Source organism: Melanerpes formicivorus, unplaced genomic scaffold (genome assembly GCF_026170545.1).
Source record: "Melanerpes formicivorus ecotype bairdi unplaced genomic scaffold, bMelFor1.0.p_v2 SCAF_18, whole genome shotgun sequence".
NCBI classification, from domain to species: Eukaryota; Metazoa; Chordata; class Aves; order Piciformes; family Picidae; genus Melanerpes; species Melanerpes formicivorus.
This window is the reverse complement of record NW_027142370.1, coordinates 3,430,400-3,448,565: the sequence shown is the minus strand read 5'-3', so window position 1 is coordinate 3,448,565 and position 18,166 is coordinate 3,430,400. Positions and strand designations below refer to the sequence as shown.

Here is an 18,166-nt window from a genome sequence, read left to right as displayed (position 1 = left end):
CTCTCCTCTCCTCTCCCTTCTCCTCTCCTCTCCTTTCCTCTCCTCTCCTCTTCTTTCCTCTCCTTTCTCCTCTCCTCTTCTTTCCTCTCCTTTCTTCTCTCTTCTCCTCTCCTTTCCTGTCTCCTCTCCTTTCCTCTCTCTTCTCCTTTCCTCTCTCTTCTCCTTTCCTTTCCCTTTCCTTTCCTTCCTCTTGTTTCCTGACAACCTCAAGTTCAACCTTTGCCTTTCATCACTTCCCCTGCTTTATTGTCTCCAGAGCTCCACTCTGCCCATGGTGGCTTTATTACAACATTCCACAGGTACTGAGTTACAAAGCAAGCACTTCAGCTAATCTGATGACTTACCCATGGTATCTTCTGCAGCCCCAAGACACAGAACAACAGAAAAAGAGGTTGGTTAGAGGCTTTTTCTTTGTTGCTTTCCTGATTTTTACTGATGTTACCCAAAAATAAGAAGGACTGGGGGGATGGGAATGCAAAAACCAACACAAAGGAGTCAAAGGGAGCAACTGGAATGTTAATAGTGGAGGAGATGAATCCAGTTGTGTGCAGATGGCAAAGCCCAGGGAAAGCAAAGGCTCCCCCACCAAGGGCTCCCCCACCAAGGCACTGTGCTCAAGGACTTCATCTAGAAACCAGCAAACAGCCAAAATCACCTCCAGGGCTTTCTCTCTCATTGTTTTCCCAACTAAGGTTGGACCAGATGATCCTTGAGGTCCTTCCCAGCCTGCTGTGATGCTGTGCTCTTGGATATGGTACAGGACCTCAAGTATCCTCCCCAGCGTTTGCATGGAGCCCATGGGGCTGCAGTGGGACACACACCTAAGGCTTAGCATCACTTGTGGGTGCTTGAGTGGGGCCAGAGGAGGCCACAGCAATGCTGTGAGGGCTGGAAGCTCTCTGCTGTGAGGCCAGGCTGAGGGAGTTGGGGTTGTTCAGCCTGGGGAAGAGGAGGCTCCAGGGAGAGCTTCTGGTGGTAGCTGCCCCATCCCAGGTTGCTTGGTGCTCTGAGCAACCTGCTGTAGCTGGGGATGTCCCTGCTGACTTCACAGGGGTTGGACTGGATGATCCCAAGCCCCCTTCCAACCCAACCCATGCAGGATTTTGTGCTCCCTGGGTTTCACCTCCTTTTTATCCAGGAAGCCTGAGCCAGGGCAGTTTTCTCCCTACTGTCCAGGCTTTCCTGTGACTGCAAGTCTATCCCATGGATGCACTCCAAGGTGAGGGCAGCAGGAGTCTGAGCTCATCCAGCACAACCTCATTTTCATGCAATGTGTTGCAATGGCCACTCTGGAACCAAAGGGGATGTGGAAGCCTGAGAAGTTATCATGCCACAGCCACAGTGGCTTCTGGAGGAGTGCTGCCCTCATCACCATCATCTCACTGGTAGGGGAAACTGAGGCACATCCAGACAGCAGAGCCCAGAGAGAAGAGCAGGCATAAGACAGCTGAAGTCTTACCACTGCAGCTTGCTCTCCCAGGGATGACCCAGCTCTTCCCCCAGGGGAATACAGATAATTACAGCACTAACACATCCTGCCTCTAAAGAAGCTGAGCCACTGCCTGAGCCCCAGACCCTACCCACCCTTCCCATCTGGGAGGCAGATTTCCTGCTGTGTGGAAGCTCCACAGCTGGGAACAGCCTGGACATTCATAGCTGCAGCTGCCCAGCTGCTTGTTAGCAGGCTGTTGCAGATGACACCCTGCAGCTCATCCTTGGAGAGGAGGCTGTTAGAAGATCAGAGGATCACAGAATTGCCTTGGTTGGAAGAGACCTTTACAGTCATGGAGCCCAGCAGCTAACCCAGCCCTGCCAGGTCACCACCAAACCATGGCCCTCAGCACCACAGCTACACAGCTCTGAAACCCCTCCAGGGATGGGGACTGCCCTGGGCAGCCTCTTCCAGGCCTTGGCAACCCATTTGAGGAAGAAATTGTTCCTCATGTCCAACCTAAGCCTCCCCTGGGGCAGCTTGAGTCTGTCTCCTCTTGTCTCTTCCGTGGGAGAAGAGACTGATCCCCACCTCACTCCAACCTCATCTGCTCCAGGGCCAATGCCAGGCTGCTCAGCTCAGCTCCTTACCCAGCCAAACCAACCTAGCCCAGCCCTGTCCTCCTGTGGGCACAGCAACCTCCATCAGAGAGGCCACTGCTGGGGAACACAAAAATGCCTTCAAACCCCACAGCTGCACTCCTTGGGGCTCCCCAACCACATCCTCAGTCCCTCTGCTGCTCTGCCCTGCATTCAGCCCTGGACACAGCCACGTCCCAAAGGCAGCCACCCCCATACCTTCTTGGCTCCATTCTCCCTCTGTCCCATGGCCCTTCCCACCTCAGCTGGTGGAAAGCCAGCTGGCCATGCAGGTGGGTCCAGGAGGGATTTCACCCATCAGCCATGGCAGGGTCACAGGCTGTCTCCCACGTGTGCATGAAGAAGAGAGTCTGCACAATGAAGGTGGTGAAACACTGGCCCAGGTTGCCCAGAGGGAGGGTGGATGGCTCATCCCTGGAACTATTCCAGGTCAGGTTCAGCAGGCTGCTGAGCAACCTGATCCAATTGCACACATCCCTGCTGGCTGCAGGGCTGTTGGACTTGATGACCTTTAAAGGTCTCTTCCCTCCCCAACCATTCTATGGTTCTTGTGGTCCTGATCCAATTGCCAATGTCCCTGCTGGCTGCAGGGCTGTTGGACTAGGTGACCTTTAAAGGTCCCTTCCCTCTCCAACCATTCCATTGTTCTTGTGGACCTGATCCAATTGCACACATCCCTGCTGGATGGACTTGATCGCCTTTAAAGATCCCTTCCCTCCCCAAACATTCCATGGTTCTTGTGGTCCTGATCTAATTGCCAATGTCCCTGCTGGCTGCAGGGCTGTTGGACTAGATGACCTTTAAAGGTCCCTTCCACCCCAACCATCCTATGGTCCTTGTGGAACGGAAGGACCAAGTTCCTTCGATGCCACATCTCCGCACTCGGAGGCTCCCTCTGCTTGCGGCACACCATGCCCTGGCTGCTGTGAGAGCACTGAGCTTGCTGACTGCAGGGGGAGGGGAGCTGGTCAAGATGACCTTTGAACACCTCTTCCAACCCAAAGCCTTCCATGAGTGTGTTCTGTGAAACACCAGGAGAAGGGAAGGCGGCAGGAAGGCTGCTGGGGGCAAGGCGGCTCGGCGACCGCTGCCAGCGGGAGGGATCCAACCCCCAGAGCCCTTCCAGCTGACAGTAACAGGATCAGCTGTAAAATATGTGCCCTGCTTTGGAACCAGCAAGCACAGCAAATAACCAATTACTCCAAATGGTTTACAGATTGTGCCTCCTCAGCTTTGGCCAGGATCAGCTCTGCTCACTTCTCATTTGAGGCCTTATTTGTGTTCCTTACAACCAAAGCCAGCAGAAGGCTACAAAGAACTGCATGGAGAGCACCTCCTGGTGCTCCTCAGGGGGCAGAGGAGGCTTCTCCACTGCAGGTTTGTAGCTCAGAGGTGCCTGAGGGCTCCTGCTGAGCTCCTCTCCTCTGGGAGGTACTCCTGAACCCCCTGATGTCTGCTGGAAGCCAAAGGCTGATGGAGGGGAGATCTTGCCAGACCATTTGTTTAGGACGAGACTGGATGAGGCACTTGGTGCCATGGTTTAGTTGATTAGATGGTGCTGGGTGAGAGGTTGGGCTGGATGATCTCAAAGGTCTTTTCCAACCTGGTTAATTCTATTCTATTCTATTCTATTCTATTCTATTCTATTCTATTCTATTCTATTCTATTCTATTCTATTCTATCCTATCCCATCCCATCCCATCCCATCCCACCCTACCCTAATCTACTCTACTCTATTTCACAGCTGGCAATGGAGAAGCTGCACAGGCATGAACCATGTCCCACCCCTGGAGATATTCCAGGTTGAGGATGTCCCTGCTGGCTGCAGAGGGGGTTGACCTTTTGGAGACCCCTTCCAACCCAGAGCATCCTATGGTTCATACTGGAGGGCCTCTGCAAAGGGCCAGGTCTCCTTCAAAGCTGCTGGCTCCACAGGAGGGAGGAACCTCTCCCATCCCTCCTCCCCCACACCAAGCTCACCTTCTGTGACACGAAGGGACAACAGTTGGTGCCCCGCAGGCAGACCTGGAATTACCTTTTGCTGGGGCATCAAGGCAAGCTTCCACAAAGCCTCAGCCTCTGCCACTCTTCCCATCCAGCAGTTTGCACAACACAACACTCATTAACACCATCAATCAAGCAAGGAAGTTAGGAAGGAAGCCATACATACATGAGACTGGGCCCAAGAAGCTGGGGTGTTAATTAGTGCCGAGCTGGTCAGACCCTCTGCAAGCTACAAATTAAAAGGAGTGGTTAGCAAGGGGGTTAGAGGAACCATGGCCAACTGACACCAGAGCAGAGAAAAACAATGAATGAACCCAAAAAGTGCTGCCCACACCCCCCCACCCCCCTCCTCCACTGCCCTCTGAGGTTGCTGTCTCCTGGGCAAGGCACCCCTGGCATGACTACAGGGGTTGTGGTTCAGCCAAGGGGATTGGCTTTGAGTGGCTGCAGAGAACCATGGAGTCATGGAGAGAGTTGGGCTGGAAGAGGTCTGTAAAGGTCATCAGCTAAACCATGGCGCTAAGTACCCCATCCAGAAGAGCCTGGATGAGGCACTTGGTGCCATGGTTGAGTTGATTGGATGGTGTTGGGTGATAGGTTGGACTGGATGATCTCAAAGGTCTTTTCCAACCTGGTTAATTCTATCCTATTCTATCCTCTCCTGTTCTATCCTCTCCTGTTCTATCCTCTTCTATTCCATCCTCTTCTATTCTATCCTCTTCTATTCTAGTCTATTCTATTCTATCCTCTCCTATTCTATTCTATCCTCTCCTATTCTATTCTATTCTATTCTATCCTCTCCTATTCTATTCTATTCTATTCTATTCTATTCTATCCTCTCCAACTCCCTGCAGTGACCAAGGACATCTGGCAGTATCTTGGCTTAGATCAGCAACAGTGTGGCCAGCAGGAGCAGGGCAGGGATTGTCCTCCTGTGCTGGGTGCTGGCGAGGCTGCACCTCGAATCCTGGCTTCAGTTTTGGGGCCTCTCACTCCAAGAGGGACATGGAGGGGCTGGAGCATGCCCAGAGAAGGGCAACAAATCCTGCTGAAGGAGCTGGAGCACAAATCTCATGAGGAGCAGCTGAGGGAGCTGGGGTTGGTCAGCCTGGAGGACAGGAGGCTGAGGGGAGACCTCCTGGTTCTCTGCAGCTCCCTGAAAGGAGGCTGCAGCCAGCTGGGGCTTGGTCTCTTCTCCCAGGTAATAAACAGCAGGACAAGAGGAGAGGGTCTCAAGTTGTGCTATGATGTTTCCACTTCATGTGCACATGGACTTGTTTGGAGCAGACCTCAGGCTGAACTCCTCAGCCCACTTGGCTGAGGTGGACAACACAATCAACAGCCTCCCAGCAGAGGGGCTTTGCATCTGTTTGTTTTCCCTCTTTCAGATGAGGACAACAAAGTGATCCTTTGTTCCAGTCATTCATCAGGGGAGGGCCCAAAGCCAGGCTTGGCAGAGAGGGAGCAAGGCTTTGGAGCCACACAATGAAACACACCCAAGCACACATGCACGGGCTCCTGCTTCCAAGGTCACCATGGGAAGAGCCCTGGGCCTGGGCTCCTGGCCTGGAATTCTATCCCCTTTCCCAGGGAGAAGGGGTGGGATGGCTTCTACAGACTGAGACTCCTCCTTCACACTCCAACCCTGGCCCAAGAGGGGAGCAGAGCAGGCTGGAGGGACCCTGATGACTTTGGGGTGTCAGACCACCTAAGGAAAAGTCACCCCAAGCCCTGGCCAGGAGAGGGTAGGCATGGGAGGAGCAGCACTCAGGGCCACAATGCAGAGGTTAGGGAGGGAGATGGTGGGAATTTGGGTTTGGCTTTCATTGAACACTTTCCTTTCTCCTCCACTGCCTAAACAAAGGGGAAAGACAAACAAACAAAGAGAGGATGCTCCACGTGGGGTGAAACTGAATGACCCAGGTGAAGGCAGGGTGTTCTGTGCTGGAGCCCCAGGAGAAATGGCCAATCCTCCCAGTCTGAAGCCAGCCCAGCTGAGTGCTTTGGTATTGCCATGGCCCTCTACCCCTTCCTGTCCTTCCACCTCCCACTGAAGCTGTTCCCTGAGTGTGAGGATGCTTTAGACTGTTGGGGTTGCTCACACTGGAGAAGACAAGGGGCCAGGGAGGCTTCCTGGTGGCTTTTCAGTGCTTACAGGAGCTGATCAGAAACCTGGGGGCAGATTTTTGGCAGGGCTTGCTGTGACAGGACAAGGGCTGAAGACAGAGATGGAAGCTGCAAAAGGGAGGTTACAAGCAGACAAGGCCTCACTTGTGCCCTCTGTTCCAGCCCTGTACCCACACAAGCTCCCCCCTGCCATGCAGCCTTCCCACCACCATGGCTTTCCCATACCTGGAGAGGAATGAGAGGCTCTTTGTCATCAATGTCAATGAGGACATCATCCCTGGGTGTGAGGCTCACATCATCTGCAATCAGAGCAAGCAAGGAGTGTGATCAGGACACTGTTAGAAGCCCCAAAGACAAAGCCCCCTTGGAATCACTCTCCAGCAGTGACCTCGACCTTGCCCAGAGCCTTCACACCAACCAAAGCCCAGGCTCATGTGGATTGAGCAGCTTGGCCAAGGGGCAGCCCCTCTCACCAACCAAGCTCAGCTCCTGCCTGGAACCTCCTGGGCTTTTCCTATCAGATTGCCAGATGGGGAGAGGTCAAAGCAACCATACACTGAGGCCACAGCTGGAGCACTGGGGCCAGGTCTGGGCTCCCCAGCTCAACAGAGACAGGGAACTACTGGACAGAGTCCAGGGGAGGCTATGAAGGTGCTGAGGGGCCTGGAGCAGCTCTGAGAGGAGCAAAGGCTGAGCCCTGGGGCTGAGAGCCTGGAGAAGAGCAGCCCCAGAGGGGCTCTGAGCAATGCTGGGCAAGAGGCTGGGGTCAAACTCCGTACAGCGGTGCCCAGGGACAGGACAAGGGGCAGTGGGCACAAACTGCAACCCAGAAAGTTCCATCTGAACATGGAGGAGAAACTTCTCTGGTGTGAGGCTGCTGGAGCCCTGTCTCAGGCTGCCCAGAGAGGCTGTGGAGTCTCCTCCTCTGCAGAGCTTCCAAACCCAGCTGGGCATTGTGATCCTGGGCAAGCTGCTGTGGATGACCCTGCTTTAGCAGGGGGGTTGGACCAGCTGCCCTCCAGAGATGCCTTGCAACCCAGGCAGGGTCCTGGTGGCTGCCCCCACCTGGCTGCTCCTGGGCTCCATCCTTCTCCTCGCGGTAGGGGTCGCAGTAGAAGGCGTCGAGGGCGCGGAGGGTGCACTGCCCCACCACGGGCCTGCGGCCGAAGGCTCTGTTGTCGATGATCTTGATGCTGATGGGGGGGCTGTAGAGGCTCTCCTTGGGCAGACGCTGGGGGGGAAGGGGAGGCACCATGGCACTCTGCAGGCCAGGGAGGACAACTGCTCTGCCCCTCCCCAAGGGCTGAGCTGGACAGCATTGCCTTCACCGCAGGATGCCTTTGGTTTAGGGGACCTGCAGAGGGCTTCCTCAAGCAGCTCTGCTGGGAGCCCAGCAGGACACAGCATGAACCAGGCTGGAAAAGACCTCAGAGATCATCCAGTCCAACCTATCACCCAGCACCACCTGATCAACTCAGCCATGGCACCAAGTGTCTCATCCAGGCTCTTCCTGAACACCTCCAGGGATGGTGACTCCACCACCTCCCTGGGCAGCACATCCCAAGGGCCAATCTCTCTTGCTGGGAAGAACTTCTTCCTCACATCCAGCCTGAACCTCCCCTGGCACAGTTTGAGACTGTGTCCTCTTGTTCTGGTGCTGGGTGCCTGGGAGAAAAGACCAACCCCCACCTGGCTACAACCTCCCTTCAGGGAGTTGCAGAGAGCAAGAAGGTCTCCCCTGAGCCTCCTCTTCTCCAGGCTAAGCAACCCCAGCTCCCTCAGCCTCTCCTCACAGGGCTGTGCTCCAGACCCCTCCCCAGCTGTGTTGCCCTTCTCTGGACACCTTCCAGCAGCTCAACCTCCCTGCAGGGTGGGGGGCCAGGCTCTCACCACTTCCATGAAGAGCACACAGACATCAAAGTTGGGGTTCTTCTTGACGTTCTTGATGACACAGGACTGCACAAACTGGCCTCCACACTCCACCAGCAGGCTGGGCGAGGTGACACTGGCCAGCTGGTAGCTCTTGAGGTTCCTCAGCCCCCAGGCCAGGATCTGAAGGGTAAGGGGGCAACAGACAGCAGAGACTGAGCGAAAGGTCTGCCTCCAGGTCTCTCACTGAGCTTCTTAGCAACCTGGTGGTTGGCCCACCCTGGAGGAGAGAGAAATCAGCCACGGAGGGCAGGTGGTGCTGGGAGAAGCCAGGACACACAGCAAGTGTTTGTCTGTGTGCACCAACACAGGAGGCCACAGCTGCTTAGCTGTCACTGGAGCACCCCTGGCTGGAGCACACATCATCCTGCCCTGAGGCAGACTGACCTCCTGCAAAGCAAGAGCGCTCCAGGGCTGTGCCCTGCCCTAGAGCTTTCCTGCTTGCCCAGGAAGGTAATGCTCTTGGGCAGGTAACCCACAAGCAGAGCCAGCTGCCAGCACTGGTGGGAGTCAGGATCCAGGCAGGCTTGGCTGCCATCTCTGGGGGTCATCTGGCCAGTAGGGCCAGCCAGCTGGGTGCTGCCAGCGAGGGGGGAGGCTCCCCGCTCACCTCGATGGCCGTGCGCTGCAGGACCGGCTTGATGCCCTGAGGGACCATGTAGATGTTGGCCTCTCGCTGGGGAGGGGGGTAAGGCAGGTCAGAGTCAGCAGACTGTGGGGACAAGAGATGCCACATCAGGTCATGCCACAGCAGGACACCAGCCCCAGCACCTTCTCCTCCTCACTGCATCCCTCCCAGAGCCTCCTTCTCCCAGCAGGAGACAGCAGGAGAGGAGGAGCTGGGGGGGATGAAGGCACTTGCACACTGCTTATCTGTCTCTAGTGGGGCCCTGGGAAAGATCCCTCAGCCTTCCCAAGGGAACCAGTGGATCTAGCAGTAGGTGTCCCTGTCAATGGCAGCAGGCTTGGAACTAGATGACCCTTTATGGTCCCTTCCCACCCAAACCACTCTGTGATAACTGAGAGGGATCTGCCCTCCACCAAGGTTCAGCCTCTTCTAAGGGAGGAGGAGATGAAACCACATCCACCCCACCCCAGGACCCCAGTGAGACAGTTATGGCTAGGGATGAGGAGAGGGGACAGAGCAGCAGCAAAGGGTTAATAAATGAAAGGCAGCTGGACAAAGGCAGATGCTGAGGCCACATCTGGCTGAGGGACTCCAAACTTGCCTTCACAGAGGAGCTGAGCAAGGGAGCCAAACATCCCCAGCCACCCATGGAGGCCAGGCTCTGAGCCCTCCCAGCAGCTGAGTTCTTCCTGAGCTGCATCTTGCAGCTCAGACTCACCAACAAAGGGCAGGAGGGAGAAGCACAACCTCTAAAAGTGCCCCCCTCAGCCAAGGATGGTTGGGGCCAATCCTGGAGCCCAGCAGTCTTTCAGGCTGGGATGTTCTTGCTTTAAAGGGAGCATGGAGATGTGTTTCAGTTCCAGGACTGGTTCAGGCTTATGGCCATGGGCATCTACAAAGGGGTTCCTCAGGCTGTCACATCAAATAGATGGGGCTCTAAGCTTCACTTTTCATTGGCAGTTGGTGGTGGCTGCTGAATCAAGCTGCTCATCAGCTGAAGGCCTTCAGTAATGCCCTTCTGGGGCAGATGGCTGGGTTTCCACCAGAGATGCTGGATTTGGGGCAGGCAGTTCTCTCCCATGGTCCAGCCAGTGGCAGAAATGGTTAGTGGCAGCAGGGAGAGGGAAGGCTGACTAGGAGGTGAGGGCTGAAGGTCAGTGCCAGCAAGGAGAGGGAAGGCTGACTAGGAGGTGAGGGCTGAAGGTCAGTGCCAGCAAGGAGAGGGAAGGCTGACTAGGAGGTGAGGGCTGAAGGTCAGTGCCAGCAAGGAGAGGGAAGGCTGACTAGGAGGTGAGGGCTGAAGGTCAGTGCCAGCAAGGAGAGGGAAGGCTGACTAGGAGGTGAGGGCTGAAGGAGAAGTGCAGAGCATTCCTTGGGTGCTCAGCACTTCTAGTAAGCCACCTGCTTACCTACAGCCTTAATTTCAGGCTGCTCAGACACTGGACCATCAACATGAGCTGGTCCTCCCTTGGGGCAGAGGGACAGACTGAATGGTCCTTGAAGAGTTTGTGTTTGTGAGCCACAGCTCTTGGAGCACAGCAAAGTGCCTTAAACATGAAGTGAAGCAAGAAGAGGCTCGGCCTGGCCTCTGTGCACCAAACAGAAATGCAGGGGAAGGAAGTTTGGTGCCAGCCTGGAGAAGTTCAGACACCCTCAGGCTCTCCACAAGGCTCATCATTTACTGCTGAGGGCACAGGAGAGCTCAGGCTGGCATTGCTCTCCTGGCTGCAGCCTCCAGGGGTTGGTCTGGAGGGGGTCCTGCAGGGGCAGGTGGGGCAGGGCAGGCTATGTCTGCAAGAGCTGACCTGAGAGGCTCTGCTGGGACTTTGCCTGGGTTCTGGGCAGAGGAACAAAGGCAAGGCAAGTGCTTGAGCATGAAAGGTACCCATTGGAGGAGCCCCTCGTAGAGCAAGGCAGGGGTGCAGAGCTGTGGAGGGCCCCATCCAGACATGGCAGTGGCAAGAAATGGAGAGAGAGCACAGAGATGGTTATGGTCACAGGAGCTCACCCAGCTCAGCCCCCATGGAGCACCAAGGTGAGCCCCACACCAGCAGGAAAGGCTGCTTGGCTGGATGGAACCCACCTTGCCTAACTGCTTATCCCAGCCAAGCTCTCTTTCATGGAAATATGGCCAGGCTCTGTGCATGATCCAGGCCCCTCCTAGCTCACCCCCCAGGCTTTGGGGTTAACTGGCTTCTAGGGCCACCACCACCTTCAGACATGCCCCTTGTTCAGCTCCCTGCCCTCTGTTTGCCATGGCACCAGCCTGCCCTGACAGCACTCAGTTCAGCCCAGCCTGTGATGTGCTCTGGAGGATGCACAAGGTCTGGGTAAGCAACCTTGAGAGGTTGTTCAAGCAGCACCTTGAGATCCTGATGGGAGCACTTCCTTCAGAGCACCTGCCCCAGACCAGGGTGAAAGCAAACCTTCTAACTGGGATTTCTGTTAGGGTCCAGCTGAAGGTCAGCCCAGGCTTTTGCATGCTGTGGAAGGGTGGAACATCAGGAGACTCCATGCACACACATCCCACAGAGCTTAAGCACCAGCCAACATGCCCTGCCACTGGGGAACCACTCCTGGGTTATGCATGCAGCCCATCTGCCCTGTCCTGCCAAAATCCTGCTGCTGCTGGCTTGGCTCATCTGAAAAAGCCCCAGCAGAGGATAGCTTTAACCAGAGACAACTAAATCTTATGAATACAGAACAAACCAGGCTGGAAAAGACCTTTCAGACCATCAAGCCCAACCTATCACCCAGCACCATCTGATCAACTCAACCATGGCACCAAGGGCCTCATCCAGGCTCTCCCTAAACACCTCCAGGGATGGTGACTCCACCACCTCCCTGGGCAGCACATCCCAGTGGCCAGTCTCTCTTGCTGGGAAGAACTTCCTCCTAACATCCAGCCTAAACCTCCCCTGGCACAGCTTGAGACTGTGTCCTCTTGTTGTGGTGCTGCTTGCCTGGCAGAAGAGACCAACCCCCACCTGGCTCCAACCTCCCTTCAGGGAGTTGCAGAGAGCAAGAAGGTCTCTCCTGAGCCTCCTCTTCTCCAGGCTAATCACCCCCAGCTCCCTCAGCCTCTCCTCCCAGGGCTGTGCCCCAGACCCCTCCCCAGCCTCATTGCCCTTCTCTGGACACCTTCCAGCAGCTCAACCTAAACTGGACACAGGACTCCAGGTGTGGCCTAAGCAGTGCTGAGCACAGGGGCATGGACTCACCTCATCCAGGCTGGAGGACAGCTCACTCTGGAGAAGAGAGAGTACAGAAGTTAGAGCAATCTTCCCCCACAAACCCATCCTAGGGATCAGATAGTGGCTGGCAACTGACTGGAACAAGGATAGAACAAAGATGCCCCCCAGGTGCCTGCACAGCACCACCCTCAAGCTTGAGCAGAAGCCAGTGCAGGTCACTCAAAGGCCTTTCAAATCCAGCAGCAGCCAATGCCTCTGCTCAGACAGGCTGCAGGGCAGGGAGCATCCTGGGGCAGCTGGGAAGCAGGGCTCCTCGTTATGGCAACACTGCATGATTTCAGGGCAGGAAGCTGACAGCCTGCTGAGGAATTACATCTGGCATGGGGCACATCAGCCCTGCTTCAGGGGGCAAGAGTGAGCTGCCCCACTCATTCCAGCTCTCTGCCCTCAGCTGAGGGAAACTGGCACCTCTGCAGTGGGACTCCTTCATCTTAAGCTAGGATGGACAACTGGCCTGCAGAAGCTGGGCTGCAGAGTCCACTACAAGCCCCTGTGTGAGCAGCTGGTGGGGGTGGGACCCAGAAGGTGCATGGCTGCAGGAAAGGTTTGAGGGGTGCAGGGACAAGGAGCTGGAGCGAGGAGAAAGGCTTTACCTCGAAGCCAGGGATGTGATGGACAGCTGGCTGTGGAGAAAGAAAGCACAACATCACAGACTTCCCATCTCCTGGCTGTAGCTCAGCTTGCTCAGGCAGGGAACCAGCAGCCCTCCCACAGCCACACACTGTCCCCTCCATGCCCAGCACTCAGCCCCAAAAAGCCTGCAGACGAGGGCAGGGCTCTAAAGATCACTCTCTAAACCACCCACTGGGGAGAGAGCCACCAGGAGATGTAGTCCCCAGCACAACTTCTCTATCTTCTTGCTTCCTCAGGCTAGGGAGATACTAACCTGCTGCTGCTTGACCTTGGCTGTGCTGGTTTGGCTAAGCCTAACCTCCCTCTGCTCCTTTCTCCTCTCTTTTTTGGCACAGGGGGGCAAGGGGGAGGCAGAGAGGGAGAAGCTGGCAGCTTGCCCTGCTCCTTGGCTGTGTATTAGTTGTGAATCCCTCTAGATGTTGCCAGTGCTGCATATGCTGTACACACTCACTGCACTCCACTGTAGATCAGCATCATGGCATCAACCAGCTTGGAAAAGACCTCACAGATCATCAAGTCCAACCTAGTACCCAACACCTAACACCTCCTGACAACCAAACCATGGCTCCAAGTGCCACATCCAAGCCTTTTTTGAGCAGCTCCAGGGATGGGGACTGCACCACCTCCCTTGCAGCACATCCCAGTGGCCAATCCCTCTCTCTGGGCAGAGCTTTCTCCTCACCTCCAGCCTAAACCTCCCCCTGGTGCAGCTTGAGACTGTGTCCTCCTGTCCTGGTGCTGCTTGCCTGGGACTGTAGAACCCAAGGACTGGGGACCCTCCCCTGGGGAGCTCACCTTGTTCCTCTGGATGAGCTCGAAGGCAGCGAGCAGCTCCCCGACGTTCCTGCCGGCCCTGGTGACCGGGTGCCAGGCGAGCCGCGGCGAGCGCTGCAGGCTGGGCCGGCAGATGCAGCGCCCCATGAACTCATCAGCACCCTGCAAGCAAGCACAGCACCACCGGGGGCCTTCCTCACTGCCCACACACACACACAGCTCCTCTGAAAGCCTCTTCCCCCCCAGCACCACCCCCCCAGAAGCCAGGCTGGAGGCACGGAGCGCTGCGGGACCTGTTCAGGAGGGGAAAGGAAGCAGGATGACAGGACTGAGAATGGCTTTGCTTGGAGAGCTTGGAAATCCTGCAGTCCAGCCTTGAGCCCAGCACTGCCAGGGCACCACTGAACCATGGCCCTCAGCACCACATCTGCAGGGCTTTGAAACCCCTCCAGGGATGGAGGCTCCACCACCGCCCTGGGCAGCCTGGGCCGAGCCTCAATGACCCTTTGGAGGAAGAAACTGTTCCTCATGTCCAACCTCAGCCTCCCCTGGAGCAAGCTGAGGCATTCCCAATGGCCACTGACTGATCTGCAATGGGATCTTCAGTTGTCTTTGCCTTTTGATTTCCCTCTGGAGGAGGGAAGGCTCTTGAGGTGTATTCTAAGTGCTATTCACTGATGCCCTGCTCCTCCACACAGCTGGGAACCTCTCCTGCTCCTGCATCAAGCTCCTCTAGGAAGGACTCAAGGTTTGCTCAGCACCCTCTCCACTGCCATCACTACAAGACCCTCAGGATAGCTTTGGGCAGCTGGGTGAACAAAACCCAGTGAAGAGACAGCTTTGGTGGCCACAGCAGGTCCCCCAAGGACATCCCGGCAGAGCTGTTGGCTGACATCTTCTGAGTGCCCAGCTCAGCACCTGAGCCACCAGTTGCAGCACTGCACTGCAGAGGGCAGGATGGGTGCCAGGCCTTGGTCCTGCCCACCTCAGCAGCACATTCCCACCACGAGGGTCCAGCTCCTGGCAACACTCACATAGGTGTCCTGGTCATATATTTCCACCACAATGCTGGGAGGGGAGTCAGCTACGCTCTGTGGGTCCCCAAAGATCTCTATCTCATAGAAGATGAGTGTCTGGTCCCAGGTGGGGTTCAAGGTGTTCTTGATCACCACTGTCTTCTGGCTTTGGTGGAGGAAGGAGACAATGGCGTAGGGGTCTGCAAGGGAGGCAAAGGATGAGTTAGAGCTATCAGTCTAGGCAGGAGAAAGCAATTCATGGCCATTCAAGGGCCCACAGGCTGTCAGGGAAGGCTGAAGGAGCTGTGCATCTTTTAGAGGCAGCAATGGCAGCCCCCTCTGGGGAGGGAAAGAGGCCAAACTGCCTCACACTTAGAGCCACAGAATCCTGTTGGTCAGAAGAGACCTTGGAGACCTTTCAGTGCAACCCTTAACCCAGCAGGAGGGTTTCAGTGGGCACAACAGTCACCTTCCAGCACAGCAGAGGGCACAGGCTGCTTCCACAAGGCAAGGAGGTGCAGGAGGTACCAGCACCTCCCCTGTGGGAGAGCAGACCATGAACGAGGTGACTGAGCTGTCAGTGCCTCCTCCCTGAGGTCTTGAACACCTGCAGAAGGGACAACAGCTGAGGATGCAACCAGCCATCAGCCTCAGTCATCCTCTCAGCATGAACTTGGGTAGCCTCCATGTCTTGAGGGGGTTGGGTTCCAAGTTATGCCACCTGGCCCCCAGCTGCCACAGCAGACGGCCCTGCCTCTCACTCCGGGCTGCTGCACCGCATCTGCCAGCCCCATGCAGCTGTCTCAGGTACTCCAGGGTCTCAGCAGAGCCCTGCACATAGGCACTGAGCTGGGACTAAGGTGCCTCCCTCCCTAGCCTGGGACAAAGCCAGAGGTTTCTCACGGTGAGGCAGCAGCAGGCTGCGAGGAGCAGCCTCCCTTAACAGCCCAAGCAATTAGCACAGGAAGCCTGAGATCAATTAGCAACGGAAACGTGAAACCTGAGCCCTCTCTCACACCTCCCCCTCCAGACAGCTTCAAAGAGGCTGTGGCCCAAACCTGCTGCGGCTGTCCAGCCCACACCAGCAGTGGCACCGGGACAGGATGGGTGGTGGTGAAACCAGCAGGTTCTAGTTCTCACCTCTGGATGAGAGGCTTGAAACATTCCATAGGATCAAGTAAGTGCAGATGAGGTTCGTGATCATCTGAAGAACCTGAAAGTGTTCAAGTCCATGGGACCCGACGGGTTACACCCACGGGTACTGAGAGAACTGGCAGAGGAGGTTGCTAAACCCCTCTCTATTATATTTCAAAAGTCCTGGCAGTCTGGTGAAGTCCCCACAGACTGGAAAAGGGGAAACATTGCCCCCATCTTCAAAAAGGGCAAGAAGGAGGAACCAGGGAACTCCAGGCCAGTCAGTCTCACCTCTGTGCCTGGAAAGATCATGGAACAGATCCTCCTGGAGTCACTACTCGCTCAAAAGAATAGTGAAGAGTTGATTGGGAACAGTCAGCATGGCTTTGCCAAGGGCAAATCCTGCCTGACCAACCTGGTGGCCTTCTATGAGCAGGTGACAAAACTAATAGATGAGGGGCGAGCAACTGATGTCATTTACCTGGACCTGAGCAAAGCCTTTGACACTGTCCCACACCACATCCTGGTCTCCAAACTGGTGACACATGGGTTTGATGGGTGGACCACTAGATGGATAAGGAACTGGCTTGATGGCCGCACCCAAAGAGTGGCTGTCAATGGCTCCATGTCCCAGTGGAGGCCAGTGACAAGTGGAGTCCCTCAGGGATCAGTCCTGGGACCTGTCTTATTCAACATCTTTGTGGGGGACATGGACAGTGGCATTGAGTGCACCCTCAGCAAGTTTGCTGATGACACCAAGCTGTGTGGTGCAGCAGACACGCTGGAGGGAAGGGAGGCCATCCAGAGGGACCTTGACAGGCTGGAGAGGTGGGCACAGGCCAACCTCATGAAGTTCAATAAGAGCAAGTGCAGGGTCCTGCATCTGGGTCGAGGCAATCCCAGGCACAAATACAGGCTGGGCAGTGACTGGCTGGAGGATAGCCCTGAGGAGAGAGACTTGGGGGTGCTGGTGGACAAAAAGCTCAACAGGAGCTCTCAGTGTGCACTTGCAGCCCGCAAAGCCAATCAGATCCTGGGCTGCATCAGGAGAAGTGTGGCTAGCAGGTCGAGGGAGGTGATCCTCCCCCTCTACTCAGCCCTGGTGAGACCCCACCTGGAGTACTGTGTCCAGTTCTGGAGCCCCTATTACAGGAGGGATGTGGAGGTGCTGGAACGTGTCCAGAGAAGGGCCACGAGGATGATCAGAGGGCTGGAGCACCTCTCCTATGAGGACAGACTGAAGGAGTTGGGGCTGTACAGTCTGCAGAAGAGAAGGCTCCGAGGTGACCTAATTGTCGCCTTCCAGTATCTGAAGGGGACCTACAGGAAGGCAGGGGAAGGACTTCTCAGGATCTCAGGTAGTGATAGGACTAGGGGGAATGGAATGAAGCTGGAGGTGGGGAGATTCAGGCTGGATGTGAGGAGGAGGTTCTTCACCATGAGAGTGGTGAAACCCTGGAATGGGTTGTCCAGGGAGGTGGTCGAGGCCCCGTCCCTGGGGGTGTTTAAGAGCAGGCTGGATGAGGCTCTGTCCAGCCTGATCTAGTGTGGGGTGTCCCTGCCCATGGCAGGGGGGTTGGAACTAGATGATCCTTGTGGTCCCTTCCAACCCTGAATGAAACTATGAAACTATGAAACTATGATCACCGAATCACAGCGTTGGTCTGGTTGGAGGAGCCCTCTGAGATCATCCAGTCCAACCCCTCACCCAGCACTGCCAAGGTCACCACCAGACCATGGCCCTCAGCACCACATCTGCACACCTCTGAAACCCCTCCAGGGATGGGGAGGGACTGCCCTGGGCAGCCTGGGCCAAGCCTTGACAACCCTTTGGGGGAAGAAATTGTCCCCCATGTCCAACCTGCAGCATCTCAATGTCCTTCCTGGGGTGAGGGGCTCCATTCTGCAGCAGGCAGTGCATGGGTGTCCACCAGCAGGCAGCAGGGGCACCCCAAAGCCCTTCCCAAAGGACCTGCTGGTGGAAGGAGCGTGGCAGACCCTACAAACCCAACCCTCAGTGCTTTAGCAGTGCCACTGCCCGAGGGGAACAGCCCCAGGAGAGGTCCCTTCACCCTCCAAAACACTGTGGACAGCCCAACAGCAGCACTGCCAGGAGAGCACAGGCTAGCACTGCGAGCAGACCCTGTCCTGCCAGCACTGGAGGTGGAGAAACATCCTTCAGACACCTCAGCACAGGGCTGGCCGAGCAGAGCAGCATCCCCCAGCCTCCCTCCCCTCTTCCATGGGCTGGGGGGGATGCAGGGGGGTGTGTTTGGTTGGGTGGCAGCAGCAGAGGTGTTTAACGAGCCGGGGCTGGGCCGTGGTGGCTGGGCTGGAGCGAGCCCCCATCACGCTGGGCAGAACCTTCCCCACCTAGGAGCTTTCTCCAGGCAGGGGGAGCAGAATGCCTTGCAATCAGCAACACAACTCCAGGGATCTGGAGCTGCTTTTTGCTCTTTTTCAGGTTTGGGCTGGGGTTATTTTTTCTCCCCTTTCCCTTCTCTTCTCTTTTTTCTCGGGGAGGCCTCCACAGAGCCCCTTTGTTTGGCCCCTCCTGTGCACAGAAGGTTTATTTG

The 18,166-nt window shown here is 56.1% G+C and overlaps 1 protein-coding gene across 1 annotated transcript in view; it reads right to left on the bottom strand.

The window, feature by feature from the left end:
* DYSF (dysferlin) overlaps nucleotides 1–18,166 on the bottom strand; it is a 91,827-nt gene that overhangs the window by 33,547 nt on the left and 40,114 nt on the right. Inside the window, exons 33-41 of the mRNA XM_068149732.1 lie at nucleotides 14,475–14,656; nucleotides 13,462–13,602; nucleotides 12,627–12,656; nucleotides 12,001–12,027; nucleotides 8,762–8,863; nucleotides 8,113–8,274; nucleotides 7,288–7,453; nucleotides 6,448–6,521; nucleotides 4,262–4,324 (exon numbers count right to left, since the gene is read on the bottom strand). Of these exons, the coding sequence (XP_068005833.1) occupies nucleotides 4,262–4,324; nucleotides 6,448–6,521; nucleotides 7,288–7,453; nucleotides 8,113–8,274; nucleotides 8,762–8,863; nucleotides 12,001–12,027; nucleotides 12,627–12,656; nucleotides 13,462–13,602; nucleotides 14,475–14,656 (947 nt within the window). The remainder of the gene's footprint in view (nucleotides 1–4,261; nucleotides 4,325–6,447; nucleotides 6,522–7,287; nucleotides 7,454–8,112; nucleotides 8,275–8,761; nucleotides 8,864–12,000; nucleotides 12,028–12,626; nucleotides 12,657–13,461; nucleotides 13,603–14,474; nucleotides 14,657–18,166) is intronic.